Below are 18,467 nucleotides of genomic sequence, written 5' to 3'. Positions count from 1 at the left end.
AAGGTGACAGCAGGTCCCATTACCTGCAGACAGACGTGTCAAGTAGATCTGAGGTGACTGCTATTTCACTCAGATTCAGAGGTAATTTAAACGCTGTTTCTACTGAAAGTGCAATGCCCCAGTTCTCCATTTCTTACAAACGAGTCAGGATATGAGTGCTCCTTTTAATAACATCGCTTTTGGAAAAGCAAAGCACTTCCTGATTACCATAACCTCCATCAGAGCTGGGCTTGAATCTGAAGCACATATATTGTTTCCCACCCCAACCCCCCCTGGAATTTCTGGGAGAAAAAAGGCATATATTTATAATCATCGAATGGTTACAACACAGAAAGAGGCTATTCAGCCATTTCGTCAATGCTAGCTAAGAGCAACTTAGCTTGTCCCATTATGTCATCTATTCCCTATAATCTAAGCATTATTTCTGTTATGAAAACCATAATTTCACTTACATTCACCACACTCATAGAGTCATAGAGATGTACAGCACGGAAACAGACCCAACTCGTCCAACTCGTCCATGCCAACCAGATATCCCAACACAACCTAGTCCCACCTACCAGCACCCATCCCTCCAAACCCTTCCTATTCATATACCCATCCAAATGCCTTTTGAATGTTGCAGTTGTACCAGCCTCTACCTCATCCTCTGGCAGCTCATTCCATACATGTACCACCCTCTGCGTGAAAAGGTTGCCCCGTCGGTCTCTTTTATATCTTTCCCCTCTCACCCTAAACCTATGCCCTCTAGTTCCCCAAACCCAGGGAAAAGACTTTGTCTATTTATCCTATCCATGCCGCTCATGATTTAAGCAACACCTATAAGGTCACCCCTCAGCCTCCGACGCTCCAGGGAAAACAGTCCCAGCCTGTTCAGCCTCTCCCTGTAGCTCAAATCCTCCAACCCTGGCAACATCCTTGTCAATCTTTTCTGAACCCTTTCAAGTTTCACAACATCTTTCTGATAGGAAGGAGACCAGAATTACACGCAATATTCCAACAGTGGCCTAACCAATGTCCTGGTAAAAACAATAACTCCAGATGCTGGAAACCAAATTCTGAATTAGTGGTGCTGGACGAGCACAGCAGTTCAGGCAGCATCCAACGAGCAGCGAAATCGACATTTCGGGCAAAAGCCCTTCATCAGGAATTCCTGATGAAGGGCTTTAGCCCGAAACGTTGATTTCGCTGCTCGTTTGATGCTGCCTGAACTTCTGTGCTCTTCCAGCACCACTAATCCAGAATAACCAATGTCCTGTACAGCCGCAACATGACTCCCAACTCCTGTGCTCAACACCCTGACCAATAAAGGAAAGCTTACCAAACGCCTTCTTCACTATCCTATCTTCCTGCGACTCCACTTTCAAGGAGCTATGAACTTACACTCCAAGGTCTCTTTGTTCAGCAACACTCTCTAGGACCTAACCATTAAGTGTATAAGTCCTGCTAAGGTTTGCTTTCCCAAAATGCAGCACCTCACACATTTGTCTGAATTAAACTCCATCTGCTACTTCTCAACCCATTGGCCCATCTGGTCCAGATCCTGTTGTAATCTGAGGTAACCCTCTTCGCTGTCCACTATACCTCCAATTCTGGTGTCATCTGCAAACTTACTAACTATACCTCTTATGCTCGCATCCAAATCATTTATGTAAATGACAAAAGGTAGAGGATACAGCACCGATCCTTGTGGCACTCCACTTGTCACAGGCCTCCAGTCTGAAAAACAAACCACCACCACCCTCTGTCTTCTACCTTTCAGCCCGTTGTGTATCCAAATGGCTAGTTCTCCCTGTATTCCATGAGATCTAACCTTGCCTATCAGTCTCCCATGGGGAACCTTGTCGAACGCCTTGCTGAAATCCATATAGATCACATCTACTGCTCTGCCCTCATCAATCTTCTTTGTTACTTCTTCAAAAAACCTCAATCAAGTTTGTGAGGCATGATTTCCCACACACAAAGCCATGTTGACTATCCCTAATCAGTCCTTACCTTTCCAAATACATGTACATCCTGTCCCTCAGGATTCCCTCCAACAACTTGCCCACCACCGACGTCAGGCTCACTGGTCTATAGTTCCCTGGCTTTCTTTGCCGCCCTTATTAAACAGTGGCACCACGTTAGGCAACCTCCAGTCTTCTGGCACCTCACCTGTGACTATTGATGATACAAATACCTCAGCAAGAGACCCAGCAATCACTTCTCTAGCTTCCCACAGAGGTCTAGGGTACACCTGATCAGGTCCTGGGGATTTATCCACCTTTATGCGTTTCAAGACATCCAGCATTTCTTCCTCTGTAATCTGGACATTTTGCAAGATGTCACCATCTATTTCCCTACATTTTATAACTCCCATATCCTTTTCCACAGTAAACACTGATGTGAAATACTCGTTTAGTATCTCCCCCATTTTCTGCGGCTCCACACAAAGGCCACCTTGCTGATCTTTGAGGGGAAAGTGAGGACTGCAGATGCTGGAGATCAGAGCTGAAAATGTGTTGCTGGATTCCTGAAGAAGGGCTCATGCCCGAAACGTCGATTCTCCTGCTCCTTGGATGCTGCCTGACCTGCTGCGCTTTTCCAGCAACACATTTTCAGCTCTGATCTTTGAGGGGCCCTATTCTCTCCCTGGTTACCCTTTTGTCCTTAATGTAGTTGTAAAAACCCTTTGGATTCTCGTTAATTCTATTTGCCAAAGAATACAATGCATTTCAGATCCTAACCTTGTTCAGTGAAATAGATTTTTCCTCATGTCACCATTGCTTCTTTTCCAGTCACTTTAAACTGGGCTCTCTACTTCCTGAACTTACTGTCACAGGGAGCAGTTTCTCTCCGCCCTGCCCAATCACCTCAGATTCTGGAAGGGGTGATGCAGAGTTGCGGGGAAATGGGTCGCACCATGGTGAGGGCCCTAGGTTTGCAGTAATCAATAAGAGAGAGTATCCCGATCCTGCTGACGGATTGTATGAAACAGGATATACCTCACGCTGTTCACAGTACACAAGGTACTGACTGAAACCTGCTCATAACTCCGTGGCCAGTATTAGAGGTGTGATTCTGCAACTGACAGCATTTGCTGGATAACACCGAGTGCGTTAGTTACGCTTGCAGCACGGAGCATTTGCATGCATCAGAAGTTACAAATATTAATACTCATGGCTCTGTACCTTGCGGGCAGAGAGAATACGTACATGCACTGTGTCTATTTTAACTCAACTAAATAGGTGACAGCTCTTTGCTGGTTCTTTTCTCAGGCTAAATCCCTAACCAATCAGAGTGAAACTGCTTGGTTTAAATTGTAATGAATGCCCAACAATTAACGGTCAATCCTTAAAAATGAGTGCATTTCCCTGTGACAACACCCAACCTATCAGAGTTCACTCGCCATCCAATCAGGCCTCTCCTCTCATGCAGTGTCAATGTTAGGTTTACTCTTCTTCTTGCAAGTTGTCCCCAGGAGTGCAGGACAAAAAGCTTCAACAAAATGGGTCATTTCTTACAACTCTAGTTCTGTATGACCAAATGACTATTTACAAACCAAATTCAGCCACTCCAGCTGACTGCAGCCTGGTAAAGAGATACTGTAACCAAGGTCAAAGAGGCAAGAAAATCCAGGAAGTTATCCATCAACATATCCCTTCTGCTCTGCAGCAGCCCAAGCTTATCCCAAATGGCAGTGGTGTGTTACAATTCACACTGGGGATCATACACTGCCGTCACTACATACACTGTGAAACTTGAAAGGGTTCAGAAAAGATTGACAAGGATGTTGCCAGGGTTGGAGGATTTGAGCTATAGGGAGAGGCTGAACAGGCTGGGGCTGTTTTCCCTGGAGCATCGGAGGCTGAGGGGTGACCTTATTGAGGTTTATAAAATCATGAAGGGCATGGTTAAGATAAATAGACAAAGTCTTTTCCCTGGGATGGGGGAGTCCAGAACTAAAGGGCATAGGTTTAGGGTGAGAGGGGAAAGATATAAAAGAGACCTAAGGGGGGACTTTTTCACACAGAGGGTGGTACGTGTATGGAATGAGCTGCCAGAGGAAGTGGTGGAGGTTGGTACAATTGCAACATTTAAGAGGCATTTGGATGGGTATATGAACAGGAAGGGTTTGGAGGGATATGGATCGGGTGCAGGCAGGTGGGACTAGATTTGTTGGGACATCTGGTTGGCATGGACAGGTTGGACCGAAGGGTCTGTTTCCATGCTGTACATCTCTATGACTCTTTGACTTTTCCATGCCTGTTGCAATTTGGAACTATGGGTAGTAATGGCAGGGTGGCTAACTAGGTCTCTCACTCATTCTTACCACCTGCCAGTGGTGAGTCATGTAAGGATTTACAGATTGATACTCATGACCCTGTTGGTTCATGTCTGAATACACCTTCCCGGAGTGGGACTGGAGCCCTTAGCTTCTGCCTCAGAGGATGGGAGGCTATTAATGACATCATACAACCTCTTCATTCTCTGCTCCACCTACCTACATTTTAGCAGACGGTTGTACAATTCCTGAGTGGAATAGTTAACTGGATGTGACCTTTCTCTAACTAACCACAACCCACATAAGCTACAGCTCTAATCTTCAGCTTTCCCTCACTCCCATCTCCAGCCCTGAACTGCTCTCTGCCAATTGTCTCCAGATGAAATTTGAAGATTTATACACGGGTTAAATTTGTCTCTTGGAAGAATGCGAGGGCAGCTTGACTGGTGACTGTCAGAATAAATTATTCAAATTAATGCCTTTTCGCTTTATCAAAATAATTGGTTTGCAGCTTCATCACTATTTCCAAGAAATCTGTGACATTTTCTATTCCCTCTGCATCATTGAATGTAACTTGAATAAAGATCTTCAAAAAAAAAACATGAAGTCCTTGGGACTGAGCTGAGCTCCTTCAGGAATGATGGTGCTATTAAATGCTTCAAGCAATCAAGAAACATTCCAGTAAAAGCTGGGATTTGTTCCGGTCTTTGATAGGTCAGAAGCCCAGAGGGAGTGTCACCTGACTATATTTAGTTATCACAGACATCATTTTGAGTAAGGCAAGCTTGACCCTTGCCTGTCTCCTTCAGTCTGTATCCCACCCAAGGGGTGTTACCGTGGGTTCCGATGATAGCTCAGAAATGGGGAAGGGCTGCTGAGTTACGTGCATCAAAGAGTTTACTGAGCCAGCAAGTCAACACGGTTATTGGAAGGCTCGGCGGAGAAAATTACAATTTGCCTCAGTACCTCTGAGTTTGGGTTAGAAAGACCATTGTTTAAAACTTGTTTGACTGGAAGCGGACATCACTGTTTAGAACAGTATTTATCATCCATCCCTAACTGCCATGAAGAAGATGATGGTGAGCTGCCTTCTTGAACCACTGAATAAGCTGGGGCTATTTTCCCTGGAGTCTTGGAGGCTGAGGGATGACTTTAGAAAATCATGAGGGGCATGGATGGGGTGAATTGCCAACATCTTTACCCCAGGGTGGGGGAGTCTAAAACTAGAGGACAGAGGTTTAAGGTGAGAGGGGAAAGGTTTAAAAAGAACCCGAAGGGACAACGTTTTCATGCAAAGGGTGGTGTAAGCTGCCAGAGAAAGTGGTGGAGGCTGACACAATTACAACATTTAAAAAGCATCTGGGTGAGTACATGTATAGGAAGGGTTTAAAGGGGTATGGGCCAAATGCTGGCAAATGGGATTAGATAAATTTAGGGTATCTGGTCAGCATGGACATGGTGGACTGAAGAGTCTGTTTCCATGCTGTACATCTCTATGATACTGCTGTCTTTCTGGTGTGGGTACACATATGAGACTGTTAGGGAGTAAATTCTAGGAGTTTGGCCCAATATTCGCGAATGAATAGTGATATATTTCCAAATCAGGATGATGTGTATCTTGGAGAGAAACCTGCAGGTGGTGGTGTCCTTATGTACCTGCTGCCCTTGTCCTTCTAGAGGGAGAGATTCAGATTCAGAAGGTACTGTTGAAAGAGCCTTGCTTAACTTCTGCAATACACCTTGTAGATGGTACACATTGCTGCTACTGTGCATCAATGGTGAAGGGAGTGAATGTTGGACTTGGTGGATGGGTTACCAATCAAGTGTGCTGCTTGATCCCAAATGCTGTTGAGCTCTTGAGTGTTTTTGGACCTACATTGATCCAGGCAAGTAAAACTTATTTCCTCACACTCCGGACATGTGCCCTGTGGATAATATTTGGAGAACCAGGAGGTGAGTTATTTGCCACAGAGTTTCCAATCTCTGGCCTGCTCTCAAAGTCATGGAATGTATATGGCTAGTCCAGTTCAGTTTCTGAGTACTGCTAAATCCCTCGGCTGTTGATATTGTGATATTCAGTTACAATAACATCAAGGGGAGCTATGTAGACTTTTTATGTGAAGATTTCACTGGCTGCTACTTTGCAATCTTTGTTTGACGTATGCACGTGCAGATATGGGTGCAGTCTGGTTTTGATTGCAACACATCGTGTAGCAGACACATCTCGATTATTCTGATGTTGTGTTGGCCAGTTTCCCAGAATCTATCCAGTGTAACCTGAATTCAGCAAACCTCAGCTACCTGTATCTATTCCACTCAAGTCGCACACATCCATCTCCTGCTTGCCTCATTGATCCTCTTTGATTGCAGGTCCCGCAACGTCTCAGTCATAAAATTCTCATCCTTGTTTCCAAACCCCTCCATGGGGTCACCCTATCCCTTTTTATTTTCTCCTCATCCCTTTCTCTGGGATTCCTCCAGCCCAATTACCCTCAGCTATATTGACTGCTCCTCTTATATGTGCAAACATATAATTGTATTTTTTAACGGGTCGGACCTGGGCATCACTGGCTGGGCCAGCATTTATTGCCCATCCCTTGAGAAGCTGGTGGTGAGCTTGAACCACTGCAGTCCATGTGCAACAGGTCGACCCATAATACTGCAAGGGAGGGAATTGCAGGATATTGACCCAGCGATGCTGAATGAACAGTAATATATTTCTAAGACGGGATGGTGAGTGACTTGGAGGGGTGCTTACAGGTGGTGCTGTTCCCATGTATCTACTGTGCTTGTCCTTCTAGAAAAGAACCGGAAATCAACACTGCGATCGGTGAGCTGACACCAAGCGCTGTGTACAGGACCTTGAAATGACTACATGCACTGCCACACAGCTTAGAGGGAATGTTGTCACGAGCGTGGTGCTGGAAAAGCACAGCAGGTCAGGTAGCATCCGAGGAGCAGGAATTCCTGATGAAGGGCTTTTGCCCGAAACATCGATTTTTTCTGCTCCTCAGATGCCAACTGACCTGCTGTGCTCTTCCAGCACCACACTCTCAACTCTAATCTCCAGCATCTACAGGACTCACTTTCGCCCAAGAGAAAATGTTGCAAGTAGGAGTGGGCTTATAGGCCCCCTCACGGTAACCAAAATGTGGGATAAAACATACAGGAAGAAAATTGGGTACATTTAACTGAGAAAATCAGATTGGCAGTGGTAGCCTCAATGAGGAGTTTATTGAATGCTTTTGAGATAGCTTCTTAAACCAGCATGTTTGAAACTGACCAGAGAGCAGGTTATATCAGACTTGGCATGTTGTATTATGACAGGATTAGTTAATGGCATCAGAGTTAAGGCACCTTAGGTATCAATGACCATGATACGATTTATGTATTATATCCCAGTTTGGAAGAGAGAAGACTGGGTCTAAGACTAACGTTTTAAACTCAGTAAGGACAAATATGTGGGCCCGAGGGTTAAACTTGTCTGGTGAATTAGCTTACCAAGCTAGAAAATAGATCAGTGGATACTGTAGAGGATATTAAAGGGGATATTTTGGAATACTTGAAACAAGAATATCCCTACAATAAAGAAATATTCTAAAGAGTGGGCCCAGTATCTGTGGTTAAAAAAAAGGAGCTTAGGAAAGCAACAAACTTGAGGATAAAGGAGATAACATACAAAGACAAGTGACAGGTCAGAATATAAAGAACAGCAGAGAATGACTAACAATTTATTAAAGAGGAAGAAATTAGAGAATGAGATAAAAAAGAATAGCCAAGAATTTCTCCAGGTAGTTAAAAAGGAAAAGACAAAATAAAGTGAGTGTTGATTAGATTACTTACAGTGTGGAAACAGGCCCTTTGGCCCAGCAAGTCCACACCGACCCTCTGAAGCACAACCCACCCAGACCCATTCTCCTACACCTAACACTACGGGCAATTTAGCATGGCCAATTCGCCTGACCTGCACATCTTTGGATTGTGGGAGAAAACCAGAGCACCTGGAGGAAACCCACGCAGACACGGGGAGAATGTGCAAACTCCACACAGACAGTGGCCTGAGGTGGGAATTGAACCCAGGTCTCTGGTGCTGTGAGGCAGCAGTGCTAACCACTGTACCACCATGCCGCCCATGTCGCATCCTGTCTGAAGTGGTTTTGCCACGTTGACGACGATAATTATGTCAATGTTCGCGCCTTGTTGAATCTGCTGTCAAGCTTCCCTCCAACGCAGGACGTCTACGTTGGAAAGCCCAGTCTGGATCGACCAATCAAAGCGTCTGAAAAATTGCCCAACAACAAAACAAAATCTGTCTTTTTCTGGTTTGCCACTGGAGGCGCTGAGTTTTGTATTCACCAAGGATTGGCGCTGAAGATGCCACCTTGGGCAAGCAATGGAAATTTTATGAACCCAGCAGAGAGGATCCGTCTCCCTGATGACTGCACCATGTCATTGAGGCCATCCTGGGTGTGAATGTAATCCGCAGCCCACTCTTCCACTCCCACCTCGGGAAGCTGCAGTTGGTTTCCAAATCCCACATTCAAAGTTAGGTCACTCTAAGTTATGGAACCTTTGAGAACAAGCAGAACCACAGGCACAGTGGTGAGCACTGCTACCTTACAGCGCCAGAGACCTGGGTTCAATTCCCGCCTCAGGCGACTGACTGTGTGGAGTTTGCACATTCTCCCCGTGTCTGCGTGGGTTTCCTCCGGGTGCTCCGGTTTCCTCCCACACTCCAAAGATGTGCAGGTTAGGTGTATTGGCCATGCTAAATTGCCCGTAGTGTTAGGGGAAGGGGTAAATGTAGGGGAATGGGTCTGGGTGGGTTGCGCTTCGGCGGGGCGGTGTGGACTTGTTGGGCCGAAGGGCCTGTTTCCACACTGTAAGTAATCTAATCTAATCTAATCTAATATTATTGAGATGAAAGGAGCATTTTCAGTTGCTAAAGACCCTTCCAGATTCAAGTCCATTCACTGTCTACTTTACCCAGACACACCTTGGTGCCCTTAGAAGAGCAGCCCTGACCTCTGACACTGTCAGGGTTAAAAGTTACTGTGACATAGAGGTCACCGCTGCCAACTCTGCACTTTCTGAAAAGTGAGTGTCGGTCCCCCAGAGGGTGAGAATGGGGAGTTAACAGTAGAATGTAAGGAAATAGTGGATGAAATTAATAAATATTTTGATTCTGCTTTCACTGTAGTGGATACAAAAAACAAGTGCAGTAATAGCTTTAAATCAGGAGGTGGAAGAGAGAATTATAATCATAAGGGAAATGGTATTAACTAATGGAACTGCAAGCTGACAAGTCTTTTGGCCCAGATAGGATCTTAAAAGAGGTGACTAATGAGATAATGACATTAATTTTCCAGAATTCCCAAGATTCAGGAAAGGTTCCAATGGACTCGGAAGTAACAAATATAACCACGCTATTCAAAAAGGGAGGGAGGCAGAAAGCTATGGGCCAGTTAGCTTGACGTTGAGGGGTAGATGTTAGAATTGATCATTAAAGAGATTGTAGCTGCACAGTTCAAAGGCTGCAAGCATGAGTTTGCGCAGGTGCCAAATCAAAGCTTGGTATTGAAAATAAAAACTCATGGTATAGAGGGTAATGTGTTAGCATGGATCAAAGACTGGCTGGCTTTCAGAAAACAGAGTGTATGCATAAATAGGTCTTTGTCTGATTGGCACGATGTGATGTGCTGAGGCATCAACATTTTACAATTTATTTGAATGATTTAGATAAGGGGAGTGTAGGGATGGGAGCTCCATTTGTAAACAATATCAAGATTTGGCAAGTATGTCATGAAGAAGACTTAAGGAATTTGTAAAGGAAATAAATCAGTTGAGTGAGTGGACAAAAAAATCTAGCAAATGGAATAGGGTGTGGGGAAAGATGAAACTGTTCATTTTGGCAGAAGCCTAAAAAGCTTAGTATTTCTTAAATGAAGAACAACTGCAGAATTCTGAGACACAGAAGGTGTACTGCTGCATGAGTGTCAGCATGTAATCAAGAAGGCTAATGAGATACTCTCCTTTATCATGAGAGGAATCAAACCAAAAGTAAAGATGTTTTGCTTCAGTTTTACAGAGCTCTGGGGATACCACGTCTCAAATCCAGTGTGATGTTTAAGGAGTGATGTGGAGGTGCCAGTGTTGGACTGGGGTGTACCAAGATAAAAATCACACAACACCAGGTTATAGTCCAACAGGTTTATTTGGAAGCACTAGCTTTCAGAGCACCGCTCCTTCATCAGGTGATTGTGGAGCAGGACCATAAGAGACAGACTTTATAGCAACAGGATTACAGTGTCTTGGAATTTAATATTTGTTTAATTTGTTTGGTTTGTTTAATTTGTTAAATTTGTTTAACATTACATTCCAAGACACTGCAATCCTGTTGCTATAAAGTCCGTCTCTTATGAATCTGCTTCACAATCACCTGATGAAGGAGCGGTGCTCTGAAAGCTAGTGCTTCCAAATAAACCTGTTGGACTATAACCTGGTGTTGTGTGATTTTTAACTTTGTTTAAGGAAGGATGTGAATGCATCAGAGGTAGTTCAGAGGAAGTTGACCAGACTGCTATCTGGAATGTGTGGCCTGTGTTCTGAGGATGGGTGGAAAGGCTGGCCTTTTTTCCACGAGAGTTCAGAAGAGTTGACGGGTGAAGTATGTAAATTCCTGAACAGTCTTGACAAGGTGGAGGTGGAAGGGACGTTTCCTCTTGTGGGTCAGCCCAGAACTAGAGGCTGCTATTTTAAAATTAGGATTCAACCTTTCAAGACAAAGGTGAATAGATTGTTTTTTTTTCCCCTGAAGGTTACGTGACTTTGGAACTCTCTGCCTCACGAGTCTGTGTAGGTGAGAGTCAATGAATATTTTTGAGACAGAGGTGGATAGATTGCTGTTAATTGAAGGAAAGAGTTGGAAAGCTTGATTGTGGCCAACAAAGCAGTGTTTGAGGCGGAGGGGGGTGGATCTTTATAAAGTCCTTTTACTGTAATAAGATGGCCCAAGGCACTTTGCAAGATATTGGCAAACCACGTTTGGCACCAAGACACACAAGGAATATAGGACAGATGACCAAAAGGCTGGTGGACAAAAAATCTGGCAAATGGAATGGAGTGTGGAGAAAGATGAAATTGTTCATTTTGGCAGGAAGACTAAAAAGCTGAGTACTTTTTAAATGAAGAACAACTGCAGAATTGTCGAGGTTTATGATTTGGAGATGCCAGTGTTGGACTGGGGTGCATAATTAACTGCAAAGTTAAAAAGGTTAAGGGAGGGAAGTCTACAGGCTGGGGTGATGGTCAGCTGGAAGAATAGCCAGCAGCGGTGTGATTGATGACTCACCATGGGGTTGCTGTCGAATTGTGATGACAGTACACTGAAAACAAGTCATTATCATTCATCACGTCATTATAAACAATCATTAAAATGACAATAATGTGCAAATTAATAAGAGGATTATATGGTTATAAACATGTAAGTATACAAACAGAAAACATTGAAAATGCAAGTTTTCTTAATTTTAAGGAGCAGAAATGATGGGTTGACCTGCAGTCTGCATTTTGTGTCAGTGTCCTTCGATCACATGTTGTCAAGACCAGTCCATTAAGTTCCCAGTCACTATCCATGAGTTTTATCAAGCTAGGGATCGGACTCTCTTGTGACCTTTATTTTCTATCTTATTTGTGGAATGCTGTCTCTTGTAATATGCACAAGGCCAGAATTAGAGGTGTGCCAATATCTTAGAACTTTGTCGAAAGAGGTTATGGAAATTGAGAGGGGTAAAGTCATGGAGGGATTTAAAAGCAAGGATAATAGTTTTAAAATTGAGTGTCACCCGACTGGGCGCCATTGTAAAGTCAATGTGTACAAGGAATGATGGGTGAGCAGAAGGGTATTCATTGATTCGAGGGCAGGGGTATAGCTAAGAGGTTAAAAACGACCAGAACAAATGTTGGCTGTGTCCCACACCTCCTCACCCCTTTCCCTTTCTCTGGTCTAATCTCTCCCCTTCCTGTCATCATTTACAAATAAAGAAAGATATAGTTAGACGCACAGCCAAGGAGCCATTTGCCTTTGAACTTGTGCTTGTTTGCGCCTTTCAGATTGCTTCAGTGTGTTTAGTCCAGTTAATTCACTCTCTGAGTTACACTGCTGAGTTACATTGCTATTCATGTTTGTTTAATCAACCTTCATTATCTGAGCTTTCACAGTTATAATAACTCCAAAGGCTAATTAGAAGGAAGTAGTTTATAAAAGGTTTCAGGAAAGTTGTGCTTATATGTCATTTTATCCTGTGGATCCTTCTCATTTTATTACCATCAACAAGGAATAACTGTGAGATGCTGATCCATTCCCCCTATCATTCACAACTCATTGCAAGGGCTGCCTTTTTTAATCCACCTTTCTCCTCATCGTCCAAGGCTGCACGTGCTCTTTCTGAGTCAATCAGCGTTTTACTTGTGCTTCTTTTGATTTATTATGCTGTGTTCATTACTCACCATGTGGTCTTCTCTATGAGAGACTAGTTCCAGTGAAACAAGCCTGAGGAACAGCAGCTCATCCTGCACTTAGAAACATCACAGCCTTCTGGGCACAACATTGGGTTTCAACAATTTCACATCATAACCTGTATCCTCATCTTTTCGGGCAGTAACAGCGAGTAACGATTCTACTTTGATAAACCTTATACCTCCTCCAGATAAATCTTCTGTTTCTTCACTTGTCCCATGACTATTTTCTTTTGCCATGCACCAATATCCGTTTTGTCTTTTAATCTCTCCTGTCATCCATCCTATCACATATCTCCCTCCCCTTCCCTTCCTCTGTACTACAGCATAAAGGAATTGCATGACACAAATGGAGGCCATTCGTTCTGTCGGGTGTGTGCAGCTCTCCAAACGGTTCCTTTCCTGTGCCTTCTCCCTGTTCTTTCTTGGTAGTGAACAATCCAGTTCTATCTCGGAAACCTCAGTTGCACCACCCGGCCAAGCAACGCACACCACACCTAACTGCTCAATGCATGGAAAGGTTTTCCGCTCACGCGACCAATGCTTCTTTCGTTAATCACCTTAAATCTGTGTCCCTTTGTTCTCAATTCTTCTGTTAATGGGAACAGTTCCCCCCACGCCCCTCACCATCCAGACCCCTCATGATTTTAATTTTTTTAAATTATTTATTCACAAGGTGTGACAATGCTGCCTGCTGTAGCATTTATTGCCCATCCCTAGTTGCCCTTGAGAAGATGGTAGTGAGCTATCTTCTTGAACCACTGCAGTCTATATACTGTAGGTAGCCCCACAATACTGCTCGGGAGGGAATTCCAGGATATTGACCCAGTGACTGAAGGGACAGCAATAAGTTTCCAAGTCAGGATGGTGAGTGGCTTGGAGGGGAACTTGAAGGTGGTGGTGTGTCCAGCTATCTACTGCCCTTGTCATTGGTAGCGATTGTGGGTTTGGAAGGTGCTGTCTCGGGAGTCTTGGTAAATCTCATCGGTGCGCCTTGTAGATGGTACACTCTGCTGCTACTGAGCTTTGGTGGTGCAGTGACTGAATGGTTGTGGATGTGGCTGCTTTGTCCTGGACGGTGTCAAGCTTCTTGAGTATTGTTGGAGCCGCACTCATCCAGGCAAGTGGGGAGTATTCCCTCACACTCCTAACTTGTGCCTTGTAGATGGTGGGCAGGCTTTGAGGAATCAAGGGGTGAGTTACTCACTGCAGCATTCCTCGCCTCTAAGCTGCAGTTCAGTTTCTGTTCAATGATAACCCTAAGGGTGGTAATAATGGGGGATTCACTTTCTCAATTATGCAATTACATCCATTATATTTGTATCATTTCCCAGTTCTGACAACAAGTTATTGACCTGACACATTAACTCTCGCTATAGATGTTGCCTGACCTGCTGGTACTTCTAGAATTTTCTGTTCTTATTTCTGATTTCCAATATCAGCAGTATTTTGTTTTTGCAACAGAGAATCACACTGATTCTGACCCTCTGATGGCGTTTGTAATTAATGTATTAACATATTCCAGTCAAATGTCAATTACCCTACATTAGGTGCTGATTCACAACAACAAGTTGAACCTGTTAAAAAGGTTGTATAGCTGTTGTAAATTGTGAAATGTGATGAAAAGGGGAAAGCTGTGTGGTTTTAACACAAATAATTAGGACTGATAGTTTCAGCCTTTGTATCCAGTCGTACTGCACAGTGTCGTACTGAAATCTACACTTCAGGACTTAGTCCCTGGACCTGCACCAAATTAACAGATCTCATTTTGTCCTCCTACTGGAATTAGACTTGGACATATAGATTAGTCAGAAGGGTAGTCCAGGGCTTGATGCTCAACTCCTGAGCTAGGGATTTGCATTTGAATGTTCTTCTGTTTTAGATGTTGATGACACCATTCAGCAGTCACTGGTGCAGGAAGGTCCCTCCATAGCCCTGAGATGGGAAGTTTCAGCCCCAGAGGCAGGGATTTGATGGAAAAATTACGCTGATACCACAGTGTGATACTGAGGGAGTTCTGCGCTGTCAATGGTGCCATCTTTCTTCAGGTGGGATATTAAACCAACCTCCTCAAATGCGTGTCAAACCTCCATTGCAAAGTGAAAGTCAGGAGTTCTCCCTGAAACCTGGCCAATATTTATCCTTCAGTCAACATCACAAAAACCATTGGGCCATTGTCACATTGCTGTTTCTGGGAATTTGCTGCGAGCAAATGGGGGCCGCCTCGCCTACATTTGTCACCACACTTCAAAAATACTTAATCAGTTGTAGTTGATGGGGGCTTCCTGAATTTCTGAAAGGTGCTATATAAATGCGAGTCACTTGTCAACAACTGCTGCAGAACTTGGGAGAGATTATTTTTTCTGAAAGTCAGTCACGATAGTGAGAACATTCTGTGGTGCTATGCCAGACTCACTTTAAGAAACAGGAATAAATGGGAGAACCTGTCCTTAGAATGTACTTGAATGGATTTATGGAGCTGACGATGAAATGGATTGTGTGTAATCTAATCTCGGAGTGGACTTTCCCCAATCTATCCTGTCATGTTTCTGCAAACACTGAGCTCATATTGTATTTGCATATGGTAAATTTTCTGACTTTCAAGAGTAGAAAAATTGCTCAGCTCAGCTAATCAGGGTGTGTGATTGCTTGAAATTTGGCATTCCTGCATTTGTCCTGATGAATGCAAGCTGTAAAGCTGTAGGAGTGAAGACTTAGAAATGTTATATAAGCTCCTGTTGAAATTATTCTTATTGAAATGTGACAGCCCAGAAGGTTCACTCTAGTAATTTCCCCCCCCACCCGTCTGCCTACCTTCCCAACTTGATCCACATTAAGGTCACTGTTCGTGTAAATTCACTATTAGTGTGTTGGTGTTGCTGGCAAGACAAGCAGTTATGACTTGTCTGTAATATCTGTAAACTGTGTGACTTGCTCAGACACTTCAGATGGCAATAATGAGTCAGCCACTTTTCTGTGGGCCCAGAGTCACAGGTAGGCCAGACCAGGTTAGGATTTCCTTCCTTAAATGGCATCAGTGAACCAGATTACTTTTCGTAACAATCGATGACAGTTTCAGTCGCCATGACTAGTTTTAGATTTAATTAATTGGATGCTTTGTTTAATTCTACCTGTAGTGGTGTCCACCTGGGTTCCCAGAGCATGAACCCAAGCTTTAGATTTCTAGTCCAGTGACGTTACCATCGGGCCAGCATCGCCCTCTGTTGGATGGAGGAGCAAGCTCAAGGGGTAGCTGTGATCACTCTTGCCCTGGTTTCTGATGTTGTTGTGAGGGAACAATGGTCTACACTCTGACAAATGGCAGCCTCTATTTGCATTTCCCCACCTGGAAGTTTCAGTTGTTTCATTTCCAGCATCAATGGTTTGTGAACCTTCCATTTGATTTGGTGTGCTGTGTGGGGACAGCTGCTTTGTATTCTTATTTTGTGTTTAATCTACTACTGAATATTGACTAGAGAAGGGTTTTATGACTACGATCAGGTTACTCTGGAGAGTTGACTGTAAACAAAACATCCTCAAGTGGCCTCACAGAGACCATAAAACTCTTGTTCTCATTAATAATGTGTTTGTAACAGCTCGTAAGGCTTCATTTTTCTTTCTGTTTCCTGTCGTTATCTTTGCATAGAGAGTATTCTCTGCTGACCATATGTCCTACCCTCCCCCCGCCCCTTAAAGAAAGAAGCTGAGAGGAAGTGTGAGAGCTAGCTGCCCGAAGGCATTATTCTGGCTTGGGTTTATATCCACATCTCTGTCGTATTAAATGGTTGCATATCTGAGAAATTTGGCTGTGCTCTCTCTTTGCCACAGTGTCCTGTCCATCCAGAAAATTGAGACTGGTTTCCGTTTGCTGAAACCCAGCAGAAACAGAAAAGGGTCTCAAAGCATCTTGTGGAGATTTAATTGAGGTCTGTGCCGATACCTTACAGAGTCATACAGCACGGAACCAGACCCTTCGGTCCAACCAGTCCGCACCGACCATCTTCCCAAACTAAACTAGTCCCATCTGCCTGCGCTTGGCCTGTATCTCCAAACCTTTCCTGTTATGGTACTTATCCAAATATCTTTACAATGTTATAACTGTACCAGCATCCACCACATCTTCTGACAGTTTGTTCCACACATGAATCACTGTCTGTGTAAATACAATTGCCCCATGTCTTTGTTAAATCTTTATCTTCTCACCTTAAAAATATGCCCCCTAGTTTTGAACCCTCCCCCATCCTGGGGAAAAGACCTTGGTCAAGTACTGCAGTAGCTCGCCACTACCTTCTCCTAGTCAATTAGTGATGGCCAAAAAAACTGCTGGCCCAGCCAGTCTTGCCCATATCTTGGGAAAGAATTAAAAAGTTGAGTACTGACATTCCCCTTATACAGAACCCACAGGAGTGTTACACATTTGAGTAGTTTCAGATGCTGCACAAGTTTATTGTATTTCCAGGGAAGGAGGGGAGACAAAGGAGTCACCTGATGTATCACATGATCAAGCCGTGATGATGGTTCAGATGTCAAACGTGAAAGAACCATGCACCTCACAAGGTGGAATCTCAATTCCACAAGCCTGGACCATCAGTTGGGGATCTCCTTCACCACAGCTCCCAGCCCCTGATAAATTTCTGGTTCAGTCTCATTCAGATGACCTGACATGAGGGAGCCAACATTGGCAGGAAATAAGGAGGAAAGCTGCACTCTGTTAATGGGCACCAGCCTCAGTCCTGCTGCTAAAAAAAAGCAGGTTTTCTTTACTCTTTCTTCTGGAATGTTTACTGACCAACATTGAACCTCTTCAAGACCTTTAGCCACTGGAGACCTGGAACTGTAGGTGGCCTTGGTATGCAGGATTTCACCAACTCACACTCTGAGATGGTTTGAACCACTCATCATTTGCAAGTCAATTTGAGTGAGCACAACTTGCCCTATGCCTGGCCAATTTGAGTGAGCACAACTTTCAATATCAGACCTGCTTACAGGATTGCAGAATTCATGAGACATACAACGCAGAAATAGACCATTCAGTCCAACTCACCCATGCTAGTGTATAAGTTCCACGTAACCTCTTCCCATCCCAGTTCACTGAATCCAATCAGTATATCCCCTTCTATTCCATTGACTATATTCCTGTCAGGGTGAAAGGGAAGGCTGGTAGGTATAGGGAATGCTGGATGACTCAAGAAATTGAGGGTTTGGTTAAGAAAAAGAAGGAAGCATATGTCAGGTACAGACAGGATAGATCGAGTGAATCCTTAGAAGAGTATAAAGGAAGTAGGAGTATACTTAAGAGGGAAATCAGGAGGGCAAAACGGGGACATGAGATAGCTTTGACAAATAGAATTAAGGAGAATCCAAAGGGGTTTTACAAATATATTAAGGACAAAAGGGTAACTCGGGAGAGAATAGGGCCCCTCAAAGATCAGCAAGGTGGCCTTTGTGTGGAGCCACAGAAAATGGGGGAGATACTAAATGAATATTTTGCATTAGTATTTACTGTGGAAAAGGGTATGGAAGATATAGACTGTAGGAAAATAGATGGAAACATCTTGCAAAATGTCCAGATTACAGAGGAGGAAGTGCTGGATGTCTTGAAACGGTTAAAGGTGGATAAATCCCCAGGACCTGATCAGGTGTACCCGAGAACTCTGTGGGAAGCTAGAGAAGTGATTGCTGGGCC

At 43.9% G+C, this 18,467-nt stretch overlaps 1 protein-coding gene and 1 pseudogene across 12 annotated transcripts in view; both read left to right on the top strand.

The window, feature by feature from the left end:
- Positions 1-18,467, top strand: part of smyd3 (SET and MYND domain containing 3) — a 785,608-nt gene that overhangs the window by 616,366 nt on the left and 150,775 nt on the right. Inside the window, exon 1 of one of the 12 annotated variants that reach the window (XM_072580436.1) lies at positions 5,242-5,343. The exons of the other annotated variants lie outside the window; for them this stretch is intronic. Coding sequence (XP_072436537.1) covers positions 5,329-5,343 — 15 coding nt within the window. The 5' untranslated portion in view covers positions 5,242-5,328. Of the gene's footprint in view, positions 1-5,241; positions 5,344-18,467 lie in introns of those variants that run through there. 12 annotated transcript variants of the gene reach the window in all.
- On the top strand, positions 8,396-9,274 carry LOC140482558 (beta-1,3-N-acetylglucosaminyltransferase lunatic fringe-like; annotated as a pseudogene).

Source organism: Chiloscyllium punctatum, chromosome 11, assembly GCF_047496795.1.
Source record: "Chiloscyllium punctatum isolate Juve2018m chromosome 11, sChiPun1.3, whole genome shotgun sequence".
Classification (NCBI taxonomy): domain Eukaryota; kingdom Metazoa; phylum Chordata; class Chondrichthyes; order Orectolobiformes; family Hemiscylliidae; genus Chiloscyllium; species Chiloscyllium punctatum.
This window is presented reverse-complemented; position numbering and strand designations above follow the sequence as displayed.